The following is a 24,117-nucleotide window of genomic DNA, read 5'->3' as shown; positions in this document are numbered from 1 at the left end:
GTGTGTGCATGTGTTTTATCTCGGTTAGAATGAACCATTTAGAATGTTTTTGTGTGAGTATAATGTGATAATATATTAGATAATATGATTTAAAACTGCACTACATTTTAATTCAATATGTATGAAAAGATTAAAATGTGTAACTGTTACTCTGATGGGGTTTCCATCTCCCAACAATTGGCGTTTCACTGGTTGATGTCTTTAGCAGTCGGGGCTCAGTTGACACTCTTCCCTGCGACCCTGAGGGTGCTACGAGGGGATGAAGCCCGTTTCACCTGCAGTGCCACCAACTCTCGGTGGACTGTGATGGTGTGGCTGCTGAACAGCAGAGCCGAACTCACCATTTCCAGGGAAAATGGAGCCCTCCCCTCCATCAACCCAAACGTGACAGCTGAAAAAAGCCCTGCATCACAAGGAGACAGCTGGATGCTGGTCCTCAAGAGCGCAGAGAGGCACAACCAGGGAGAAGTGACCTGTGACCTCCAGGGCATCGCTACAAAATCAGCAAGCCTGTTTGTGCAAGGTCTGTATGTGAGTAATCATCTGTTGTGACAGTCAGTGAACTCACTCTACACATGGATGTGTATAACCTTAATTCACTGCAGAAAGTAATAAAGAGCTGTTTATTTCTGCTGAGGAGAATTTAAAAGGTTTTTTATGTAGAAAACTTCTCTCAAGGATACTCGGGTTCCTGCAAATTTGAATCTGTGCACACAAACACACACACAGGTTACACACACACACACAAACCAGGCAAAGAAACCAAGCAGATGGCAAGTCTCTTTAAAACCCTCGCTGTGTGGAAAAGTGTGGAATTGCATTGACCTTGACAAAGCAAAAAGCAGCACCCAAAAGAGAGGTAAAATATAACGACTAGGCAAAAGTTGTGTAGGTGCTTTGATTAAGTCCGCCAACTCACTGCTTTCTCTACTCAATACAACACCAAAGCTGTTGTATGTTGCCCCAACACTCAGAGCACACATCTTAATTAAATTCCCTTGTTTTAATTTGCTCCAAAGTGGGAAACTGAACAATGAAACTTTTCAGTTTTCTGCAAAAGCAGCTGAACTTGCACCCGAGCTATCAATCATTGTGTATGCTGAGGGTGGGAAATCATTAGGGCCTGTGTTGTCCAGGCATGTTTGATGGTCTTTGTGACAGTGTTAATGACAGTGTGGGTGGTGTCTGGGATGGGAATTGATTGGCCCCCAGATATAAATACAAGTTGGAAACAGCTAGACTCAATGGCAGTCAGAAGCAGCAGGATTTACAGGCTTGTAGCTGCAGCCAGTGTACTCTCTTCCCCTCGCCTCATTTCGTGTGCATTATAAAGTTGCAGTCCCAGGAGGGCTGTGCTGTCTGTGGACCGGGCAGCACATTTGCAGAGAACTTAAGATTCAGGACTTGATAAGGATCAGTAAGTCTCTGCAGTTCTGATGGAGATTGTATCATGTGGCGTAATGTGCTGCAGTGTGAATTGGAATCGTGAAATCCCTTATAGCATTTACAAGGGGGGGGAAGGGAAAGAGGACGCAAGCTAATGGAATTTCTGTTCTTAAAATGACTTTGAGTTTTTTTTCATATTGTAAAAATAGTTTCAGAAGCTATTTTGAATGGACAAATAAATGAGACAGTTCTCCATCTTCTATGCAGGCAGTTTTATGCTATGCAAAATTCAGATTTTATCTTTACCCTGAAAAAAGAAAATTTTAACCTTGCTATTGCAATTTTTTTCTTTTTGCAAAATCAACAAATCTGCAATACTTGGGAAGTACCATTTTCAAGAAACATTACCACAGTGTATCATTTGCACTAGACAAGTGTCACAAACAATTCTATACTGGTTTTACATAATTGTTCAACTGTAAAGCACCAGACTTTTCTTTCTATTTTGGTCTCACTCTGATCATTGAATCTATATTGAGTTACATTTCCAGTTTTTTGCAGTCACATGAATTGAAACGGCATTGCATTGAAAATATTATAATCACTGAGGTTATTTTGAACATTATTGGAGAAAACAGCATTGAGAAACACAGAGAAGCAGATTTGGGTGCTATTGTTACCCTATTTATTTTGGCAGTAACACACACTTATTGCTGATTGCTATAATGAAATAAATAATGTAGCTAAAATCAATGAAGCGGCTGTTGGCTTGTTTCTATATTCATCAATGGAAACACTCTGACCTGCTGTATGTGTTTAGAGGTGGATGAGTTTTCCTTGATCTGAAAAAACAAATGTTTTCAATATGTCAATTTCAGAAGAGTGGTTTGCTGCTTCAGCACGTTGGTAGTTTATTTCAACAATGTTTTTGCAGCTTTTTCTCCTCATGTATTTATTATTCATCTGTTTTTACTTTCTGGATGCTTCTGAAATTTGCTTTCCCTTTGCAAAGATCATGAAATGGAGTCCGTTCATTTGAAAATTCTGTACCTTACAAATGTCTATTTTACTCAAGCATACAGTGCCGACAGCTCTGCTTATGTGCCACAGAAATAGTCTATGTGCACAGTATGAAGACATCTTAAGTAAGAGAGAAATAAAACGAAGGTGAAAGTTACTTTTCCTAACAACTAGTCCTTTTTTTGATACAGTAACATGCAAAGTAACTATATTCAAGCACTTGTGGTGTTTCCATTGCTACAGAGGATACAACTTGTCATTAATGATACAGTGGGCTTTTAGAGAAAAGAATGTCATTTAATGCAAATACCATTTAACAGTTTGAGTTTAAAAAAAATGGTTTTGCTGGGTTATTATGTTAACTTGGGAAACTATAGAAATAGCTCATGCCCCTTGTTATGTATACATGAAAGTGGGGGTTGTAAAACTTTGCTCTACATTGCCGATAAAGCGGTTATCACTCACTTGGAAGCAACATAAATAAATCGAAATGACAACTCAATAAATTCTATAGGATTTGCTTGGATATGTGTTTTTCTTGACCTTATTGTTCATTTGCATTTACAGTTTATATACTGGAGTTGAGTGCTCAGCTAAAAAAAGAATTGGAAAAAAAAATCCGCATGGAAACATCTCCTCGGCTCAAAGCGACAGGATACAAAACCAATGACCCATTGCCTCCAGTATATTATGGCAAGAGCTCCCCGTTGCTGCCAGTGCCACAAATCCCCACTGACATATGCAGCCATTAACAGTAGTGTATGTTGAATCAGGCACTACAGACTAGATGCTGAGGATCACTGTGGCCTGACATAGCCTTTGAATTAATTGTGCATCCTGGCACGCCCAGTTAACAGTCAGCAACTCTGCCTGTGATTTGTGTACTGCGGCTTCAAATATACTGCTGGACCAGAGCCACAGATTTACTGTGCGAGTGGTTGACCGCATCTGCTATAATTTACACCCCATGCTGTAATTGTCTTATATGAAGACGATCACATGCTCTCAATGCTTCTTCTCTGCAGATTTCTTCTCCTCACATCCTTACAAATGCAGTGTGTCTCCAAAATCATTTCATGGAATTATGGTTCATATGCTGTTGGCTAGAAAAGGGAGTAAAGGCAAGGGAAGTTATTCCACAGTTAATCTGAATCACAGATGGAACATGGTTGTTGCAGTTAGCCTGTAGAGAAATACACACATACAGTACCATGCATAGACTAACTGCACGCATGCAGAAATTTATTCTACATGTATACATTCCCAATTTAAAAAAAAAAAAAAAAAAAGCAAAACCTCGAAGCGAAGATTAAGTCTCTGAGGCTCCCTGCTGAAAAATCACAAGAATTAGATTTAGCTCAGGGCTGCCTGCTTCCCACAACCAACTGCCAGTTTCCCAATAGTGATTAGCAAACCATATGAAAACTTATTTCAGGGATCACTGAGGCTTGAGCTCCGTGAAGGAGTGCTGATGTCATTCTTTTTTCTTTCTGAATGTATCAATCAGCCGTGATTGCCTACAGCTCCTCATCAGTCAGCGTAAATGAGGCTGCTGGTCCCCGGCCAACCCATATTCACTGGCGTTGAGACTAAGAAAAGCCGAAGACCACCGTAGTTATATGAATAGGATGACTAGGTGTTTATGACACCAAATCGGGCATCCAATAAAAGCTCCTTTAGAAAAGGGACAGCCAATAATGCACAGAAAACATCAGAGGATTTGAACCTAAATCAACACAGGCACGTCATTCTCTAAGACAAAGCAGCAAAGCTCCTGCAATTATCTTTCTGTCTATGGTAATCATCTGTTGCATGCACCGTCTTTCATTCAGATAGACAATCGACTTCACATATGAGATACTGTATCTCCCTGGGCCTTAAGTGGCTTATCTGGCTGGTAGAGAAGGAGATGAAGGAGAAAGGAGGAGAAGCATTCACCGGGCAATTGAGACTTGGAGACATGTGATCAATCATCCGGGACGAATGAAATCCATCTTTTGTTGGTGATCAGGGTGAGAGGGCGTGATGCACATCTATCGGTGAAGATACATGCAACCCCCCCCCCCCCCCCATTTCAAACACTTGATGAAACTCATAGAGTCTTGCCCAGCTTTATCAAACCTCAAACTGAACTCACACCCAGACATATAGAGTGCATAAATCTGATTAACTTGCGTGAGCCTTTCTTTGTTTAATTGCAGAAAAGGGCAGCGTGAAAATCTTCGGGGACGATAAGTTGGCCTTTAAGGGACAGTCAGTCCTATTTGAATGTGCAGCAGCTGGATGGTTCCCTCGGCCGAAACTGCAGTGGCAAGTGAATGGCAAAAAGGTAAATATATAACACTCTCCAGAAATGTTGATCACTGTAATCCACCTCAGACATAATAGAAAGCCACAGTAATAGGTCTTGGATGAATGTAAAGAAATGTTCTTTTTTTTGTATTATATATCTACACACAGTTAAGTGAATGAAAAGATGGAGGTGGATGCACTCGCGATCCAATTGCACTGATTTGTTTCTTTCAGTTCTGTTGTCTGTTTCAGTCATTATTTATATGGCACTCTGCTTGTACCAGATGACATCAAACTACCTCCATTATTTCTTTGTCAATCAATGACAAATCTGCAGTGTTGGTCATCCATCCATCTGTCCATCCACATGATAATAGCAGTATGGAAAAAAAAAACCTCGTCCTCTGCAACTTCCTATAGCTCTCCTGGGGAGACCCCAAGCTGGTCCCAGACTGAATGAGAGACAATGAATTGAGCAGACCCTCGTGCCTCTTAAACTTGTGTACAATCTTAATTGTCTTCTGCCCATGTGGAGGAGGAGCAGCTTGACTCTGAGACTCTCCTCACTCCATCATGGACAGTGAGGCCCACCACACTGCAGAGCAAGTTTCATCTGCATGCCCGCAGTCTCATTCTTTTGGTCATGACCCAAAGTTCATGACCAAAGGTAAGGGTGGGACATGTTGACTGAAAGGCCTCTTTTGTCAGCTTGACGGCAGTCTGAACTTCTGGTGGCCACCAGCATGTCCTTGGGTTGTCATTGTGTCCTCCACAATGGAGGCTTTGAACAAGCTCCACTCAGACTCCATGTCCCCACTGTCTTTTGGTAGATGGGTTGAAATCCTCAAGTAGGTGGAAATTAAAATACTTCCCGGTATGACTACAGAGTCACTTGGCAGGGTCTTTTATGGGACCTCGCTCACTTGCACCAAGAAGCCTGAATAGTCTGAGCTGATGTTCAGAGCAAAAGGTCAGTGAACAGTTAGAGGTTTCCTCCTCATGACTTCAAACTGCAAAAGAAGCAACTCTCTCCTCTGCTGGGACAAATTCTAACTGCGTGTAAAAAAGGCTGTGTTCATAAACATACAAAACTGATGTGTCGGATAAACTAATAATAACCAAAACTCTCTCTTTGTTGTGGAGACGAGCGAGGGCGAATACAACATCAGCAGTGAAGGGTCGGAGAAAAGTCTCTACACTGTGACCAGTAATCTCACTGTGACTGCAGTGGTGAGCTCTCGTGTCGATTGTCTGGCCTCCGTGTCTGCTCTCCCCGTGCCGCTGAAGAGCAGCACCCAGCTGACCGTGGGTGAGGAAGCACAAGAATCACATTTTGCATCCAGTGACACTTGCTGACGTGCAAACAAATGAACATTGAGAGTGTGTCTGTCTTTGTTTGGGGAAACTTTCATTCAATTCACTCAGTGGTCATTATTCTGTAGAAAAGTGAGGCGAAGTCAACACTGCATGAATCAGAGTGGAGCTGAGGTTGCAGATCTCTCTGGAACGCAAAGCTTCAAAACACAAATGCTGCATTGCCATCTCAGTAATGTTCAATTTGCATCAGAGTGGCCTCCCTCAGCAGACACACTCCTGTGACACCACCCTTGAATTAAAACAGGAAATCAAACACAGCCCTCACGGCACTAAGTCTGCAAATCTGTAATTGAATTGCAGAGAAACAGCAGTGCTTCAATATTTCTCCACTAAAACAAAGACGTGACCTTCTCTCCTCAGTTGCAGAGGTGGTGCAGGAAGGAGACGACTGCACCGTCCCTCTGGCGGTAACCGCCTCCCTCTCTGCTCTGCTGCTGCTCGTCCTGCTCTGCATCTGCACTGTCCTCTGCTACAGACAAAGGAGAGAATCAAGTAGGCACCCACATCCCCCTCCTCTGCCGTAATGCTGTAGGTGAACAAACGTCACCTCGCCCTGTGCTTTTCCAGCATAGAAACTGTGATTAAAGAATAATGAAGAAGATGGGTGGTTATGTGCTGTGACTCGGCGCTGCCCCGTGGTGGCCTCATCAAGGGCACACGGTATTTCTTCTGGCAATGGCAGAACATTTGTCAGCGCAAACTTTTACTTCTCAGAAAAAGGCAAGTGAAAAAGGTTAGAAAAGTGTGTGTATGGCTGCAGGGTTGGTGGCCTGAAATGATGATGAAAATTCAAGATGAAAATGAAAAAGATATGTAATTTTCATGTTTTTTTTTTTTTTTCCCTGTAAGGAAAGAGTTTGTCACTGTCATTCATGGCTTTCTTCGATCATAATGTCAGGGGACATCACTCCTGCTGTCAGTGTTTTTAGGTGAATTTGTTTGACTTTAAATCATTTCACAATAAAAGCCAATAGCATTTAAATTTCTTGTCAGTTTGACACATCACTGTAGTGTTGCATGATATATTGCAAATGAAATCATGATGCTCCTGCATTGTTACAATGATCCAGTGGCCAGAAATAGTCATCAAACAGGCCAGGGAGGTCTGGCATTGTGTAGTTCCTGTGCCAACTCCTCTTTTTGATTTCTTTAAATGGGATTGACATTAATGCTGGTTTAGCATGTTGATCAATGTTTAGTAGGTGTGAAAGTTTTCCACTTTAAGGATGATTGCGTCCTCCTCCTCCATTAATTCCATCAGACTTCTCAAACCAGAATCTCAAGGCAATCTATGGTGGTCATGATAGATTCTAAGTTATGGGCGGTGATAAATACATGATTTAATACAATCAAAGTGTATGTAGATGCATTTTAGGCTAAAATACAAAAAAAAATGTTTTATGGCTTTATTATGGTCCGTATTACATTCATCACAATGTTTTTATTTAAACATCAAGATTGTATCCATAACATTTTTAACCAAATACATTTTACATAAATATAAAGTGTAAAATAAGTTTTACACTGTGCTGGTAAATAAAACCATAAGTAATCACATGTTGAGTGTATCTCATTCTTACATCTTATACAGTGTAATTTGTATTCAGTTTTCCTTTTGTATAACTGAAGTGTCAAATATACCGTTGTTCACACTAATCCAGATGGCATGTACAGACGTGTTTATTTTAATGTCATTATAAAGTAATGATTCTAAAGCTCTTGCCCATCTGCTTTGTGCACCGATTAGACAGGGATGCAATTTATTGAAGGTGTGTGTGCTGCAAAAAAATAGGTCTCAATTTTTTTTTTGTGGACACACCTTGAAAATGAAAGTGAGCATGATATGATGTTGACCTTATAGCTACAGCCGTGTCAAACTGTGGGGGAGTCTGATAAAGCCCACTGATTGAGATGTGCAGGAGAGCCGGCGGTGGCTTGGTGGGAATGTGACGACCTTGGACAGGCTATCAACCTGTTTGCCAGGAGGATTACAGCTGTTGGTGCATCAGCAGAGAGCGGTACCTTTGGGACCACGAGGTCTCGACGCACAAATGGTTCCTGCCAGCTGAGTCCTTATGTCTGAGTTAAAAATGCCCCTCTTGAGCACATGGCTACCCAGATTGGATACGGTTTGTCCCTGCAAATTTAGAGGTATTGCTATAGTTCAGAAAAACTGTGACTAAGTAAGAAAGTAGTTGTCTCATATTCACATGTCCATAAACATGTATATGTTCAAAATATAAGGCCAATAAAGAATTACTTGATTAAATACAGATAGTACATTTATTATTATGTCTATTGACAGGCCTCATACATATTTTAAATGGTCTAAACTCAATTATTTTCCTATTAGTTATTATTTGAGAATGAACAGCTTGATCACCATATTATTCATAATGTCTTAGATTCTTAAGTTTTAGTGTGATTACAGAAATCCTTTTGTGTTGTGTCAATTACAATTCACAACCATCAAATGAAGCATTGCCGTACTCCTGTTCTCGGTCTTTCTGCTTGGACTGACTGCTGTCAGTGTCTTTATAATGTACATATACAAAAGTGGCATCAATTCAATCTTCTAACTTTTGAACAGATAAATCTTGCTGAGTGTAATTAAAGTCGAAAGGTGACAAAGGCCTGCCCCTGAAGGGATCCTTGGCCGAGGAGGCGGCGGAGGCCTGTTTGTGTGTGATAACAAAAAGTAGCCCTGAGTCACACATTTTAAGTCAGTGTAATCCCCGTGACTGATTCTGGACCATTGCAAATCATCGCTGTGGTTTAGAGCGGAGGGATTACCATAAAGCAGGTGTGACCTTTCTCCTCCGGTAGCTGATTCTCTACCTGAAATGCCTGATACCTCCTTCGCCATTGTCCTTGCTCCAGTCTGGCAGCACTAATGCAACATCCCTGAGCAAGTTAAGTGAACTTTGTGCGAGATGCTTCACATGTTTGAGGTTGTGGCATGCCTCCAAGTCATGACGCTCTTGGAGTAATCCACCTCAATGGGGAGTAATGTATGCTTTGTAATTATTGGAAAAATAGAAGGGAATCTAATACAGTCGCCCTCAAAGACTTTGGCCGGTACGACAGCAGGGATTTAAAATATAATGACAAAGACTATTTTCTCTCCCTGTAAAAGAAAGTGTTTATATCTCCCTTGAGGCATGTGCCATCTGCACCATTGTTCATTTGTTGTGTTTTTGCCGTGGCCAGGAAGACCCTTGGCTAAGGCAACCATGCAGCCATGTAAGAGAACTCATTAACGCTCAGCTCCAGCTTTCGGAGTGGAATTGCAAAGTGACTGCAGGCTACAATATTAGTGCAGAACCCAAAACTAATAAACAGCAGGACATTTACAGCTTTCATATTGCTGTGGATGCAGTGAGTTAGTACAACAGTCCTGTGGTCAATGGGGTGAGAATAATAAAGTTAGCAGCTGATGGCTCATTATGGTTTCTGCAAACTTCATGCCTCTTTTTTTCTTCTTTTCTTTACCTTTCAGAAGCCAGCCCACAGGAGGCAATAAGGTAAGATTTAAAAGTCCCTTTTCTGGGCTCTGTGCACTTTTTCTTGTTTTATGCAACTATTTTTACCCGGTGAAAACCATGGATTCTTTCCACTTTTCAAACTAACTAAAGAAACTTTAAGAGCTACTCTTGATGTGTTAAGATGAAGTGACTCTTTTCTCGGCCATCCTGGCCATGTTTTAGCTTCTTTCATACTTTACAGAAATTAATATGAAGAGTCAGCATGAATCTTTGCTAATTTTTACAACTTATTCCTCAGAATAAATTAGCTTTATTGATCCTCATTATAAAAGAAAATTGAAGACATGAATTTGAAATAAGAGACATTAAATTGCAGCAATGTTTTATAGCAATTTAAACAAGATTCTCATTTGTTAAGCACATATTTTACAGTTTAATTTCAGAGCCAGAGTTAAACACAGTAGCTGGGGCTTAAATCAAATAGTGCAAAATCGTGATGTTCATTCTTATTTATCTGGCAATGGAGAGGGGAAATTACCTATGATCCTTTGACAATATGACTCAACTAAGGTTATCTTTTCCACTGGGCTGCTCATTCGGGCATTTGCAGGTTCGACCCATCAGTGTTTGGAATGAGCTCAGGAGCGCAGGTGGCAGGAGGGATGGTCAACCTGGGATACTCTAATGAGAGCACAACAGGTGAGAGAATCACACACCCTATGACTGCAAGTCAACAACAGCAACTACAAGTTATAAATAATCAAACAGCAGAAAGATAGTAGAGAGATCGGAGATAGTGATTTTAGAATAACAGGACAAATTCTACAGGGGCCGTACAAAAATATGGATTAAATTAACATATCCCTTGTTTTATTGTCTTGATAGACTCATCAATAAGTGATTATGATAATAATTATGGAATTCAAGTTGGATTTTTATGAATAATCAGTAGATAAACATATCCTTGATATGTTGTTCATGTTTTTTGATAATCAACTCAGTTTAACACACTTAATTTTTTAAAAGTGTCTCTTTCTACTACATCCTTGTTTAAACTCCTAACCAGAGTACAAACGTTGCAATTTTCAAAGTTCATGAATTTCTGTGTATTTCTAGTTGTAATTTGTAGTTATGCTTGAATCTTTACATTCAGAAGGAATTCTAAATATTAAATTATATCTACCCTTAATAAAGATGTGATCAGATGTGACTAAAAAGTAAATTATATTTAGTATGACAAGCAATGTAATAGTGCTCTTTGAATCTCTTGGATATCAAATAAAGAAAAAATACAATTATTAACAAATAGATGACAGCATAATTTTATTAATAGTTTTTTGTTGTGACCACTCAATATTATTTGGATCCTTTTTTTGGATCACATCATGACACCAATATTGTTCCTGTTCTGGACACAAACAGAAGTGGGCTTTACACTCAGGATGCTGTGTGTACTTGGCTCATATTTTAGACCTCTGATCCTCTAAATCTTCCAAAATCCCACCATTTCTCATCGGCGGGCCAAAGCTGGTGGGTAAAGCCTTCAGGTTAGATCAAGCTAAAAAGCTGTTTTTCACCCTGCAGATGCTGCTTACAAAGAAATAAACTTGGAAACTCATAGCCAGATGGACTTTGTCAGCTTTCACAAGGTAAGATAGAGAAGGAGAAACTACAAAGCTAGCTTTAGGTGTGGTAATCAGATTACATTATCAAGGGGTCCTCAATCTGGAAGACAGTCTTGTTTTCCAGTTGTTTTCATAACCATCAAGACTCATTGTGCATTGGACTTTATATGAGATGGGACTCTCACTATTATTTGCCAGTTCCTGTTGCTATTCACTCTGCTGAAGAAATATTTTCTTTTGTTTAGTCATTAGTGATGATTTTCATCTGTGGCCTGCAGGTTCCTGACGTGGTGTCGTCCAGTAGCCTGTCTCTACACAACGAGGCCCAAATCCAGCTGTGTCTCACAGAAGAAAGCTCCAAGCCTGTCCGGAGGATTACCACAGTCTAAATATAAGTCATGTATATTGTTTGCATTCTTTTTGGTACACCGTTTCTAAAGGCTTAAAACTCTGGGCAAATGATCTTGAACTTGGTGTGTCTAACTCAGTTATTTACCAGGGAAAATATTTGGTGTTATATTATAGCATAACATATGAAAATTATCTTTAAAAAATGTTTTTTTTTACTAATTGTTTTGCATTTTTGTTTATAGTAAAATATAACTATTTCACAGCACTTGTTTTTTTTTTTTTTTTTACATAAATGTGAGCAATTTAAAACTGTTCCAACATGTTTTGCAATATTCACAGGGGTTTCAGAAATTATTTCCATTGTGGACTGGAATGGAAACAAAACAAAACAACCAACCAACTCACCAACCAAACAAACAAATCAATAAACAACAAACATAAACAAACAGAAAGCACACAAACAAAAACAAACAAACAACAACAACAAACAAAACCAAAACACAGATGGGCACACTGTAATGAGGAAATCAGCAGAATACATGGGATGTATTGTACTTGAGTCTAAATAGAAATACCACCAGCAAATATCTAAATATTGCTACAATAGTAATGTGAATATTTGTAATCCTTTAGTTTGTCATCTGCTTATGATTGACTCAAACATATAAATGCAAAAGTTGTACTTGATCAGATTCCTTCAACACGAGCTGTAATCATTTGTGAATTGTTGGCTTTTTTAATCTTTTAACCTTTACACAACTCCAGTAAATACCTGGAGAACACCGTCCATTAAAAGTGCTGCATGTGTATTTGGTACCCAGATTGTTACCTCGTGCTACTGACTGGGAGAATTGCTTGATTAAAAATTGTTTACCTCTTCATGTATTCATGTATTGCAGAGACGCCCCGAGCGACCGTTTTACTTCTAATCTTGGGATCTAATCCAGGGATGGCATAATCCAGTTTCTTCATCTTTCTTGTGTGGTTGCATCCTAATTTCACTGTCATGGAAAAGAAATTGTTGTAAAACACAGTTTCAGTGGTGATGGCTGGAGTGTGAATTAGCATTGTGAGTGGTGGCACAGAGAGACTGATGCAGCAGCGAGGCACTGGCTGGTACGCACTGAACAACAGATTTATCTCTGTGTGGAGTGGGTGACATAACATTTGCATTTCATAATAGTAAAGCAGGGAGGCGAGTGGAGTGGTAGAGATGGAGGTCTATGAATCTGCCAGAGACTTTACAGTTTCACAATACAGTGTTTGGCAGTTTAATTAGTCTATTGCTACGCATGCACTGTTTTTCACAAGTCAAGACTTGGAAGGTGTGACAATGAATAAAATTGGTTTAAAGATCAGTAAATGTTTCACTTCACGAGCTTATCATGATTTTTTAATAATGTTATGATGTAAAACCTCCATCCCAGTGGGAAAAGCAGACTTTCACCACATCATCCGGGGACTATTTTAAAATATGTAGGCATTATTTGTTCCCTTTTGCAACAGCAAAGGCCTTGAAAGAAAGGAGGAAGCATGCAATCAGAAGCTTATATTTTCTTCATTGTGAAATACTTTCTCATTTGGCTGAAGGCTGGTGTGCATTGTGACGAGCATTCTAAAGCATTCAGCTTTAGATTTGATTTATCTCTGCTGGCAACCTTGATTAGCTCAATGTGAATGGAAGCACATGAGAGAATAGAATGCAGACCAAATCTCTGCAAATGAAAATGCCACTGAAAACAAATAGAGTCATTTTCAGGGAACATGAATGATTTCCTACATGATAAATAGTATATAATAATATGAAGGGGATATGATTCAAGAGGTGAGACCCAACCACAGCAAGCCTCAGACTGCAAAAAACGTTGCGTCTTCCATTTTTAGTAGTTTTCGCCGATTAAAATGCAGAGCTTTATGCTGCAGAGAATAAAATGATTTTTAATTATGAATACACAGAAGTGAGTTTGAATGATTTGCAATGTTAAAGACCAATCTTATAGAGCAGAAAATGAGGACAGTATCTGTGGGTAAATGTAACATAAGTATTGCAATTAATTGTCAGTATGATCTGATTGACATTACAAATGGATCAGAGGTTTATATGTTTATGTTTGTTATGCAATGCTACAAGTTCCTATGGCAAGAATGTGGTGGGTTCAAATCTGAGCCCTTCCTGTGTGGAGTTTGCATGTTCTCACTGTGTGTAGGTGGGTTTTCTCTGGCAACTCTTGTTTTGCACCCAACAGACAAATGTGTGTGTCTGTGTATGTACAAGCACACATGTGTGGATGGAGATGAAGATGGATGGATGTTATGTCATTTCATCATAAAGCACAACCAGTGAATGCAGGAGAAAAGGCTACTCCTAAACTCTAAAGATATTCAAATAGCTTAGGGGCTTAACAAATGTAAAGTTTTCAAAACTGATTTGTTTATCCAAGTCAATTCGATGCAAAGAGTCATGTTCTAACAATCCGTCTTGCTGTCGGGCTCGCTGGCGAAGCTGGTTGTGGGATCATGTCACAAACGGCCAAAATATTATTGGATTGATCAACTATTCTTAGTTCATACAAAACCACCGTTTTAATGTAAACCGGGCAATTAAATGTCTTAGTCTGAAAGGATTAAAACAAATTTGAAGGCAGGCAGTGATTCTTCCTTTTCGGGCATTTTCCTGCAAAAGATGCATATTCACAGTATTCTGCAGGAATTAAATGAAGTGAATACAAAGACACAAACATTTCCGTGAAATCTCTCCGTGAACTGAGAATTATGTGGCGACAGCATGCACGCTTGCATTATTGAAAGTAGCACGCTGACATAGTTCCCTGCTATTCTCTATCACCAGATGGCTGACACAGATCCTCACTTTGGAAATCACTTCTCGGCAGTGAGTGTGAAGAAAGTGTTTGTCCTCTCCCGCTCTCTCCCGCTACGCTTTCATCGCTGCTGCCTTCTGTTTTCTCGCACCAAACGCTTGGCGTTGAGGCGACGGGCTATTAAATAAATTAGGTTTCCTCTGGTGGGCCTGACAAAGACAGCCACAAAATGAGAGGCCTATTACATGACCTGCTTTGGTGTTTTGTTTTCCAGCTTAACCTTACCCTTCCCTGGGGCTCACAGCTCCATGGGTGTCAGTTACGCTCTACAAAATGGAGGCATATCGTCTGGAGGCATTTTGAGGCTCATAGAGACGGCCAGCACCCGCCTTTCACACTGTGAACCTGTGACTCTTTTCTCCTCTCAAATCTGTAGCTCTGTTCAGAAGTGCAATGTCACTTTATTCAACATCTGTCACGCTCCTGTCTGTCACAATCTCATCTCCTCCGAGGATCCTTGCTGGCACTACAGTTACGTCGGACATGTTCATCCTCTAATGCAACCAGACTCTTGCGTCAATGTGCTGACTTCAGTCTGCATCAGGTAACTCCGGCACGCATCGCAGGAAATTACCAAGTGGAACAGAACCATCGGGGACGCCCAGAGAGGAAGCTGCTGCGAGGGTGCAGCTCCCCAGTTACCTCAACAGTTTTTTTTTTTTGTTGGCAATTAGCAAGCAGGCACTGCACTATTTTTCAGTGTACAGATAAATAAATGGAAACTTTGCTTAATGGCTCTCTGGAGTGCAGCGAGATGTCTCCAGTGGCTTGTTAAATTCTACTTTCCACTTCCTGTTCGTCAGGGTCCATTAGCAGTCCAGTCACTGAGCTGCTGCTTGAAGAGAACGCACTGAGCTGAGCACGTTAAAAGCCCACATTCAGAGGCGTATGTCCCACAATGAGAAGATAAGGTGGAAACAGGCTTCATCTTCATTTTTGCTTTAAGCAAAGGCAAGTTTGCCTTTTTTTTGTTTTTATTTAATTAAAAAAGAAACAGCTTTTCTTACAATTCCATGATGGTGTTATGTTCAAAATAAAGTAAAATATAACCAAATACCTTTAAAACTGAGTGACACATTTTCCCCACCTGAATAACAAATGGACAACTTGAAAGCTAAAGCGAGCACTATGAACCGCTATCCAAATCACCAGTATTTACATGTTCAAATGCACAAAACAACATGAGTGTACACTTAAACATCCTTGTTGCACAGTATAAAGTTTTCCTCTGATATTTTGGTTCACATTGATGAAGGGGCTTGTTGTTATTGATGCAATATTGAGAGCAACTCAAATCAATTCCAACTCCATCATTATGCAAATTTGCAGTTCCACTTTGAACAGAAAGAAGTCTGGTTTGAATCGGGTGCATTGGTGTTCTCCATTTGCTTTGCACAGTCCAAAAATATTCCTTTAAGGTTAGACAGTGACTCAAATACGCCCGTAGTTGTGAATGTGAATGCATGCGACTTTTTGCATCTCTGTATTTTGCCCTATGATGGGCTGGTGCCCTGCCAGGAGTGTACCAGAGCCCTGTGATCCAAGGAGAAAAAAAAAGCAAAGGAAATGCCACTCACGTCCTTTGCAGCACTCCACAGTACCACTAGGTGTGATAGTGCTTCCATTTAAGAACCATGAATTTTGAAACTTTGGGTTGAGTTTCAGGAGGTCCTTTCATGATACCTTAATGTTTCAGTCCTGTTTTGCTGGTGACTGGAAAACATATTTTCAGCTGTGGTGAGTATTTGTGCTCAAACGAGCTTGTCTGCTTGTTGATGTTTATGTAAACCCTTGTTTACAAGTTCTCTGTGTACATGGGTTGACATCCCAGTGTCCAACAATTTGCATATTAGGTGAATCGGTGTCTTTAATTGACTGCATCAGTGAATGTTTATGTTGTGGAGTTATATTTCTCTGGAGTTTGACTGTGATGGACTTGCAGTGCAGCCTGCTTTTTGCTCCCACTTTATTGGAAAAAGTAGAACGTTGATAAGAATTGCCCTAAAATAAGCTGCCAGGCTGATCATTAAAAAAAAAAAGAACTTAGTATTCCATATTTGTGGCTCCCTGCTGTGTTTAGATTTGCAAGATCAACAAAACTACACCGCTGAATAAGATTCTGGCTGTTTGACCATCATCTGTTTTGGGAATTAACTGTATGTGTTTTGATTGTTCTGAATGTTTGATGAGAATAAACGTCATGCAGAATGACTGACTGCCAAAACTGAACTCAAACTCAAAGTTGGATGCACAAGGCCACAAAGACTCCATTATTCCTCCACTATCATGAATATGATAATGAAATGATAGCCCTGAGAGCACTTCATCATTAGCTTCATAAATATTTATTCATGCAGACCACAGTGACACGTAAAAGCTCTGCCTCCTCAAAATGCCACTGTGTTGATTGACTTGAATTAAATGGTCGCTGCTGGCACTGGTCAGGACAAATTAAGTGGTCGATGCTTTGTTTGGGCTCTCAGGGGCCAGCGCTGGTGGAGCGCCACTGATGAATAACTTAACACGTCCACTCATTATTGAAATGCAATGCTTTAAGAGCACCATGGCATGGGGCTCCTATTAAATTAAAGGCCTTCAAAAGTTACTCAGCGCAGCTATATTATGTGTCCAGAGCCATTAACAGCAATCGAAGCTAAAATCCTTGGCATGAACTCGTTAACATAGGGTGCTCTTTATTGGCTGTTCAATGCCACTCAGCAAGTGATTTTCGTGATTAATCATCCTGGTGAAGAGCAGTTCAATGGTCAGTATTTATTAAAAGAAAAATGACATAATAACAAAGTGATCGGTCTCTGTGGTGATGATGAGATGATGTGCAGTCAGTGTCAGCAGAGGGAGGCCTGGCTTAGGAGACCCGACTTTCAGGGAGCAATACAGACCTACCAAAACGCCTGCGTCAGCAATGTGGGTACAATTTACAGTGTCATGTCAAATTACAGCTGACAGATTTTTTCAAAGAGTTTCAAATATTAAATAAACTACCAAAAAAAAGTCCCATAATGTCTTACTTTTTATTTGTGCATACAATCGGGAAGATGTTATTTATTAATGGAGTTTAGAATTTCTTAGAAGCACAAAATTGTCAATATTTGAATATGTGATCAAACAAACAGAGTGTATACCGAGCAGTCACTGAATAAATAAAGAGATGATCCACCATGAAGTGTTAAGATGTTCCCCTCAAGTCTCCTCAGGTGTCTCACAATTGAACAGATTAGCATCGACCCCCATTTTCAAGTACAGCCTCTATTAAATTACAAAGAACCTTGTTAATGTTGATTTTCAGTAATTCGGTAACATTTGGTGATTATGTGATATGTACGCTAACAATTATTTCTTTGTTTGTGCTGTAAACGTACTTTTCTCATCAAGTGATGAGTTTTCTTTTGCAAATAAGAGTCCATTACTTTGAATGGACACTTCTCCTCTTTTTAAAACTTACATTTCTACTCTTGCCATAGACAGCCAGTAATACAATTTTAAGTGGTGAACTTGGTGAAGACTGCATCTTTTCCTTTCCAGGCTGTAAATCAGGAGCTTGGTGATAGAGTTGCTGAGTTGGTCGTTGCCCCTCGGGTCACAAGTTCAGTCAAAATACTTGGATTTTGGATTGGTTGATCACGGAGCCTTATTTATCAATAATAAATAAATGACCTGCCCACAGAGCAGTCAACATTCAAGGACAATCATGATAGGATTAAAAATGACTTAATACTATGATGTTTGTGATGACCTGACTGAGTTGATAAAAGTTGGTTCATCAGTGTCTCATGGACTGAACCTTAATAGCCATGTTTTATCACGCCATCACTTTTCTTATTTCATCTTTCTCAATAGGTGTTATAGTTTAGCTACTATGAGAGGCAGGACTGGACTAAAGTTGTTTAAATATTCCCTCTTGGGTCAGCAGTGAGTCACTTTCTCCAGTCCAGGATTTCATCTCGGTGACCTTTCAGTCACAAGCTTCATTCACTCACCATTACTAATTTGTATGCCAACGATTGAATACTTGAACATCTATTTTTTTTTTCTGTTCTGTTGTTTTAGGATAAATTTAGTTGCTTAAAATGGATGTCATCATCGCACAATAAAACTATTTAAGTCACACTCAGTGGGGTAAATGAAATCAAACCAATCAGCATCATTTGATGTCTGAGATTTTGGGCGACTTTTAAATTGCCAATGGCCAGACTTGCTTAGTGATTGGCTTAAAGTCAGTTCATGTTTCTTCTGGCGTGTTTCTACTAGATGTTGAGATGTGGAGCTGGAGATCATGAGTCCTTGATTATTAACTCAGTAACAACTCTTCTAATTTACTGTTTGAAAGACGAAATGTGGCTGAAAAGATACAAGTCAGGTTCAACTTTTTCCATAATAGGTTTTTTTAGATGCACACAAACATAGATGTGTTTAGTATTTTGCAAATGTGTATTTGTTTAGTGATGGTTATAAATGTTTAGATATGCTCATATTTATTAATGATGGAAAAGCTAAGTTTAAAAAAAGCACAGTTTATTTTGCAAGACTTTTTGAGGCACAATACTAAAAATACTTTGAAAGATGGCTTGATGTGTTAGTGAAAATCTATCTGAGGATGACTTTAGTTTTCACTAAACTCAGAATTTGTCAACAATTGTGTTAATAAAAGACTCCTCTTAATGCTGTGTTCTCTATTCACTGTCTGTTTAAAAGTACTATATTTGTCATCTCTGGGGACTGCTCTCAATCTAAATGAGGCAAGATTGTTGTAATGTGCTTTATAAACACACTGTATTTAAATGAAGTTAACACTGGCTGAAATTTAATAATAATGAAGTGCCCCACCATACGTAAGTGACTTGAACCTGGGCTGGATGCTCTGCTATGTCATAGCACAGATGTCCTCTGACAGCCAGAATAAGTTGACAAACGTGTTCTGCCAAGCCACCATCTGGATGTCCGTTGACAAACGACCCCAACAAAAGATGTTTGGGTCAGTCATGACCAGCCAGAGTTATTTCAGCAAAGACATTTTGGTGGACCATCCTCTGGAATTTGATTTAGTTACAGAAGAGGTGGAGAAAGGTGTTCAGCTGAGCCATATGTCAAGTAGAGGACTTCTTGCTGACGAATTGCTTTAAAAGTGTTGCTCCATTTTTTCAAGGGTTGTTAGTTGAGAGGACTGGAGCAACATTAAACTCAATTTAATGCAGATGTTGTTTTATAGTCTCACGTTACTATGAGCAATGTTTTTGGACAATGATTGACCATTTGTAATTACTTGAAAGCAACTATTTCTGATCCAGCTTTATATGAACCCGAACAGATATCACTGCAGATGAGTCTTTAATTGCTTTTTGATATATGGTTCTTATGTATCTCTCAAAATAAAAAGGCAGAGATTGCTGAAACTCTGCACAAACTCTTGGGTCATTTCTTCATGTGTCCAGTCCTGCCCATCTATCATGGCCGGACTCAGGTGGCAGCAGCATTGGCAGCGATGGTGTAGCAATTCGGCACGTCAGCGCTTTTGCAGACCACCTTCACTGATACTGCTGCCCTGATAAATGATATCCAGCTGTCACCAAGTGAGCACCCAGAAAGACGGACGCACCAAGCCTCTTGTAATAGAAAGCACTCGTCGTAAAATTCAGCGGCGACTCGTTGCTCAGTCTGACAGCCTGTACAGCAGCAAATTAAAGTAATTCCCACTAAAACTCCAAGGACTCTTTTCTGCTCTGTACCAAGCATCACTGGTGCATTAAAAGTAAATCAGAGTTTAATAGGAGAAAATAAGACTTAATCTGAGGCAAAGAGATGAGAAAGGAAGTTTTGTTTACTCAGCCATGAGGGCAGATTAAGACAAGTGGGTAAGGCACTGCGCAGCGCAGTCCACTCCTCCGACAATGTGTCGTTCAGGTTAACGGTGAATAAGATGGATCAAATGTATTGAAGAGGGATCAATAAAGTTTTTAAAAAAAACACTATAATTATACCATTAATTTACTTTGAGGATACTCCTTAATGTTTTTCACAGTAAAAAAAAAAAACCATGAATAGATATTACTGTGGGTGCTAAAACAGTACTGCTCTTGTTTTGTACAACGTTGAAGCTGTTTAAGATTTTGTTCACAAAATATGCAAGAAAGGAAATTTGTTGTACCTGCACTGGTGACCTGCATATTGAAGCCAACAATGTATGTAAGAAGACACCTAGTATAAATGTTGACAGTGACACAGAAAGAGGTCAAATGTATCCTCTTCAAAAAAGAGAACTTACTTTAGCCAACAGAGTCATAATGAAGAAAGGACTGAACTTCCAAGTTTAACAAGAACCATTGGAAATAGCCTTCATTACTATCACTTTCAGATGGACCTCCGTTTAACTTTTGGTGTACCCAACTTTAATGTTGCTGATGGTTGAAGTTGATTCCATCTGACTGAAGCAAACAGAGAGAGAGAGAGAGAGAAACAAAACAGTTACACGGTTACATTTCCACCTACGAGGACGTTTAAGTAATCAATTAACATCAAATGCATGTTTTTGGACTTGAAGAAAAACCAAAAGTACCTGGGGAAAACCTGCACACAAACAGGCAGAATATGCAAACTCAACACATAGAATTCAAGCCGAGATTAAAACCACGTATATTCTCACTGTGAGGCATGAGCACTATTACCTCTCGTGGAGATCAGGGATTCATTGTGACAACACTAAACACAAGTGTAATTTCATTCCTGATGTGCACACAACAGTAACAATGAGTTTTGTCTAGACAACACCACCTGCAGACTTTGTTAAATGAAAACTAAATGAAACCGAGAAATTGAGAGAAAAAAAAAACATGCAAGCGAAAGTTTAAGACCGCCTTTATCTGTAAACTTTCCCATTACAATTTTCTCCTGCCTAGATGACAGATGGTGTTTGGGCTGTGAGAACACGTCAAATAAAAGCACTTGTCAGCATTCATTCCCACATGTTCCCACACTTTTTAGTTGATAAAGGTTTCCCTTGTTCATGAGCAGGATAAAGTAATTGGATCTCAGGCTGGACCATGAGTACATATACATTAGTGGTTTTGAACTGTTTACATAATCTGTGAAGATAATGCAGCGGGAGCATTGACAAATGTCATCATAAAATATTGGACATTTATTACAGCTTGGCTCCTTGCTGCTTTTGCCATAAAGAATTGCAGTATGTACCAGTAGTTTAAGAGATGCTGTGAGGTTTCCATTGAAGCACTTGTTTTCAAATATAAGAAACGATTTGGTACAAAACAAGTAGTTCAGTGTGAGAGAGTGAAAGCATCTAACTTGCACACAAAAGTAATGCTGTTCATTTCATGTGGATCCCAACAGCAAGTAAAATGTATAAAAGAATTATGAAATCTGGCATTCCATCAAAACTACAACTCTGATTGAGACAACCCTGGGTTTGAGTCCAGGCTTTTGTGTATGTATTTTGTCTGGGACACATGTAGTCCAAAAACATGCATTTGAGGCTAATTGGGGGACTCAAAATCTCCTGTCAGAGTGAATGTGAGTGTGTGTTTGTAATGTGATGGACAGGCTACCTGCCATCACTCTTTGTTAGCTGAGATCAGCTCCACCACCTTCTGACTCTGAATAGGATAAATCTATATAGAAGATGGATGGATGAGACGATGCATGTTTGCCATGAGAGTTGGGGGACCAACCCCCAATCCCCCCCCCCCCCCAAAAAAAAAAACCAACAACAAAAAAACCCAAACATTTTTCTTTTAACTTATTAGTAAATGCAGGAGTTGGAAAGCTAAATCTTTAAAAGGTTAATTTGAACTTGTTTTTCAAATAAGTGCAGGATGTTTTTCAAAAGCAGTTAGAGTGAAAAATGAGCTGAGTTTGATGAATAAGGTTGCTGCAGCTGCCGTTATGTTGTCAATGCATTTATCATACTGCTGCCATTGATTTGTGTGTTTTCATTTAAATCGGTGGAATTGCCTCGATGCCCTCCGAAAGGCCCAAAGGACACGGAAGTCGGTGCAGGCTATGATTTCATCATTTAAGAGACTTTCCCAAAAAACTGCTAATGTCCTGGAAAGCACAAAAACAATTGGAATGAAAATCATTGATTTATATGCAAGATTATGAAGTAATTTCTTTTAAAGTTCGGCTGCCATAGAATATCAATTTTGAATGTATTTATTATTATTATTTTTTTTTAAAAGGCTCCAAGTATTTTGAAATTTAGAAATCATCTATCACATGACCTTAATATAAAAAGAAGAACTGGAATAATCTGACCTCAGGAACTATTGCTGAAAATTATGAAGCATTTACTAATGGTCATTACAAATACATCGCAATTCTAGTGTGTTCTTAATTAATAATGTCAATCTGTAGTTCTTACACAGAAAAGAAAAAAAGGCATCAAGTGCTGGAAGTATGATTTCTTCTAATTTTTTTGGCAAAAGAAAATTTAAGGATATGTTGTCCAGGCACAGGGCATATAAGTGGATCATCCAAAAGTGACAGCTGTGCCATTTGATAATATGCTGCAGAGGGCTAAGCTGTACAACATGTCGGGATGAAGTGAAAGCCTCTTACAGGAGCAACCACATTCTCTGCTTCCACTTTCTTTTTTACCTGACACAGCAGTTCAGGAGCCAAACATGCAACAGTTTTGTACGACAAACACCAACTTCATCCTGCTGTTAAAGTAAATCTCAATCTGAGTTTCTCAAAATGGAGCGGCGGGATTTTGTGACACTTCTGCGGAAAGGTTACACACAGTGGATTGGAGTCAAGGCCATCAGTGTGGCACAGCCATCGATTCTAAAATAAAGTGTCACATGCACGCATGCGCATACAAACACACACACCTCCTTCGTTCTCGCGAGTATATTCTATTTGAATGTATCACCAGTCCTGAATGATTACAGACTTAACGTCCTTTGTTCACCTCATGCATTTCTTCCATGCAAGCATCCTCATCCTATTCCTCCAGTGTGTGAAGCTCAACATTGATTTCTTTCCCATCCACTATTTTGAGGTGTTAGGTAGGGGTGGTGTGGGTGGCTCTACTCTCAGCTTGAACTCTCATGTAAAGAGTAATACAATGCGCTCAATCTCCCCCCACCCTCCCTGTGATCTTATCCAGTCACCATGAACGTATAAATAAAATGAGGGATGAGTAAAAAGGAGACGAGGGTGAGATGCAGTTAAATGCCTTCATACCAGAGAGAAGACTTAGCCGATGGCTCTCTGCAAGAAGCTTTGCATATTTAAGAAGTTCTTCAATGCGATCTGAAAACAACTGGATAAGATGTGTTTCAGGCAAAAAGCTGTGAAGAACTTGGTCCAAAAATATGTTTTTGTTTTTTTTTTATATAGAAAAGCGCTATACTCAAAGAAGACACTTTCAGAATGGCTTGTATGGTTTTACGGAATCCATCAGTCGTATAATAGATACTGTTTATTACCTGAGTGGAAATATAATATGTTGATTAAATGTACAAACTCTTTACAGATCTCTGGGGGGGCAGAATCACGAGATTTCCATTTCCCTTTTCATTGAATTTTGAGAATAAATGAAAAAAACTATAGAGCACAAAACTATTATTCATTTTATTGAAACACATTAATTGAATTGAAGTCATTGAAAATGATACTGACACCAATTAAAATGTGAAATAAGCTTTAGTGAAAAACTAGAAGTGT

The 24,117-nt window shown here is 39.4% G+C and overlaps 1 protein-coding gene across 1 annotated transcript; it reads left to right on the top strand.

The window, feature by feature from the left end:
- Nucleotides 1-195: 195 nt before the first annotated feature.
- On the top strand, nt 196-11,574 carry igsf5b (immunoglobulin superfamily, member 5b; the record flags this gene model as incomplete). The annotated part of the gene is made up of 8 exons (XM_080510279.1): nt 196-523; nt 4,608-4,735; nt 5,842-6,007; nt 6,436-6,567; nt 9,575-9,599; nt 10,171-10,259; nt 11,145-11,209; nt 11,464-11,574. 8 exons carry the CDS (start codon nt 196-198, stop codon nt 11,572-11,574), a joined length of 1,044 nt encoding a protein of 347 aa, XP_080366405.1.
- Between the last annotated feature and the right edge of the window lie 12,543 nt (nt 11,575-24,117).

This window comes from Blennius ocellaris, assembly GCF_963422515.1.
Source record: "Blennius ocellaris genome assembly, chromosome: 2".
NCBI classification, from domain to species: domain Eukaryota; kingdom Metazoa; phylum Chordata; class Actinopteri; order Blenniiformes; family Blenniidae; genus Blennius; species Blennius ocellaris.
This window is presented reverse-complemented; position numbering and strand designations above follow the sequence as displayed.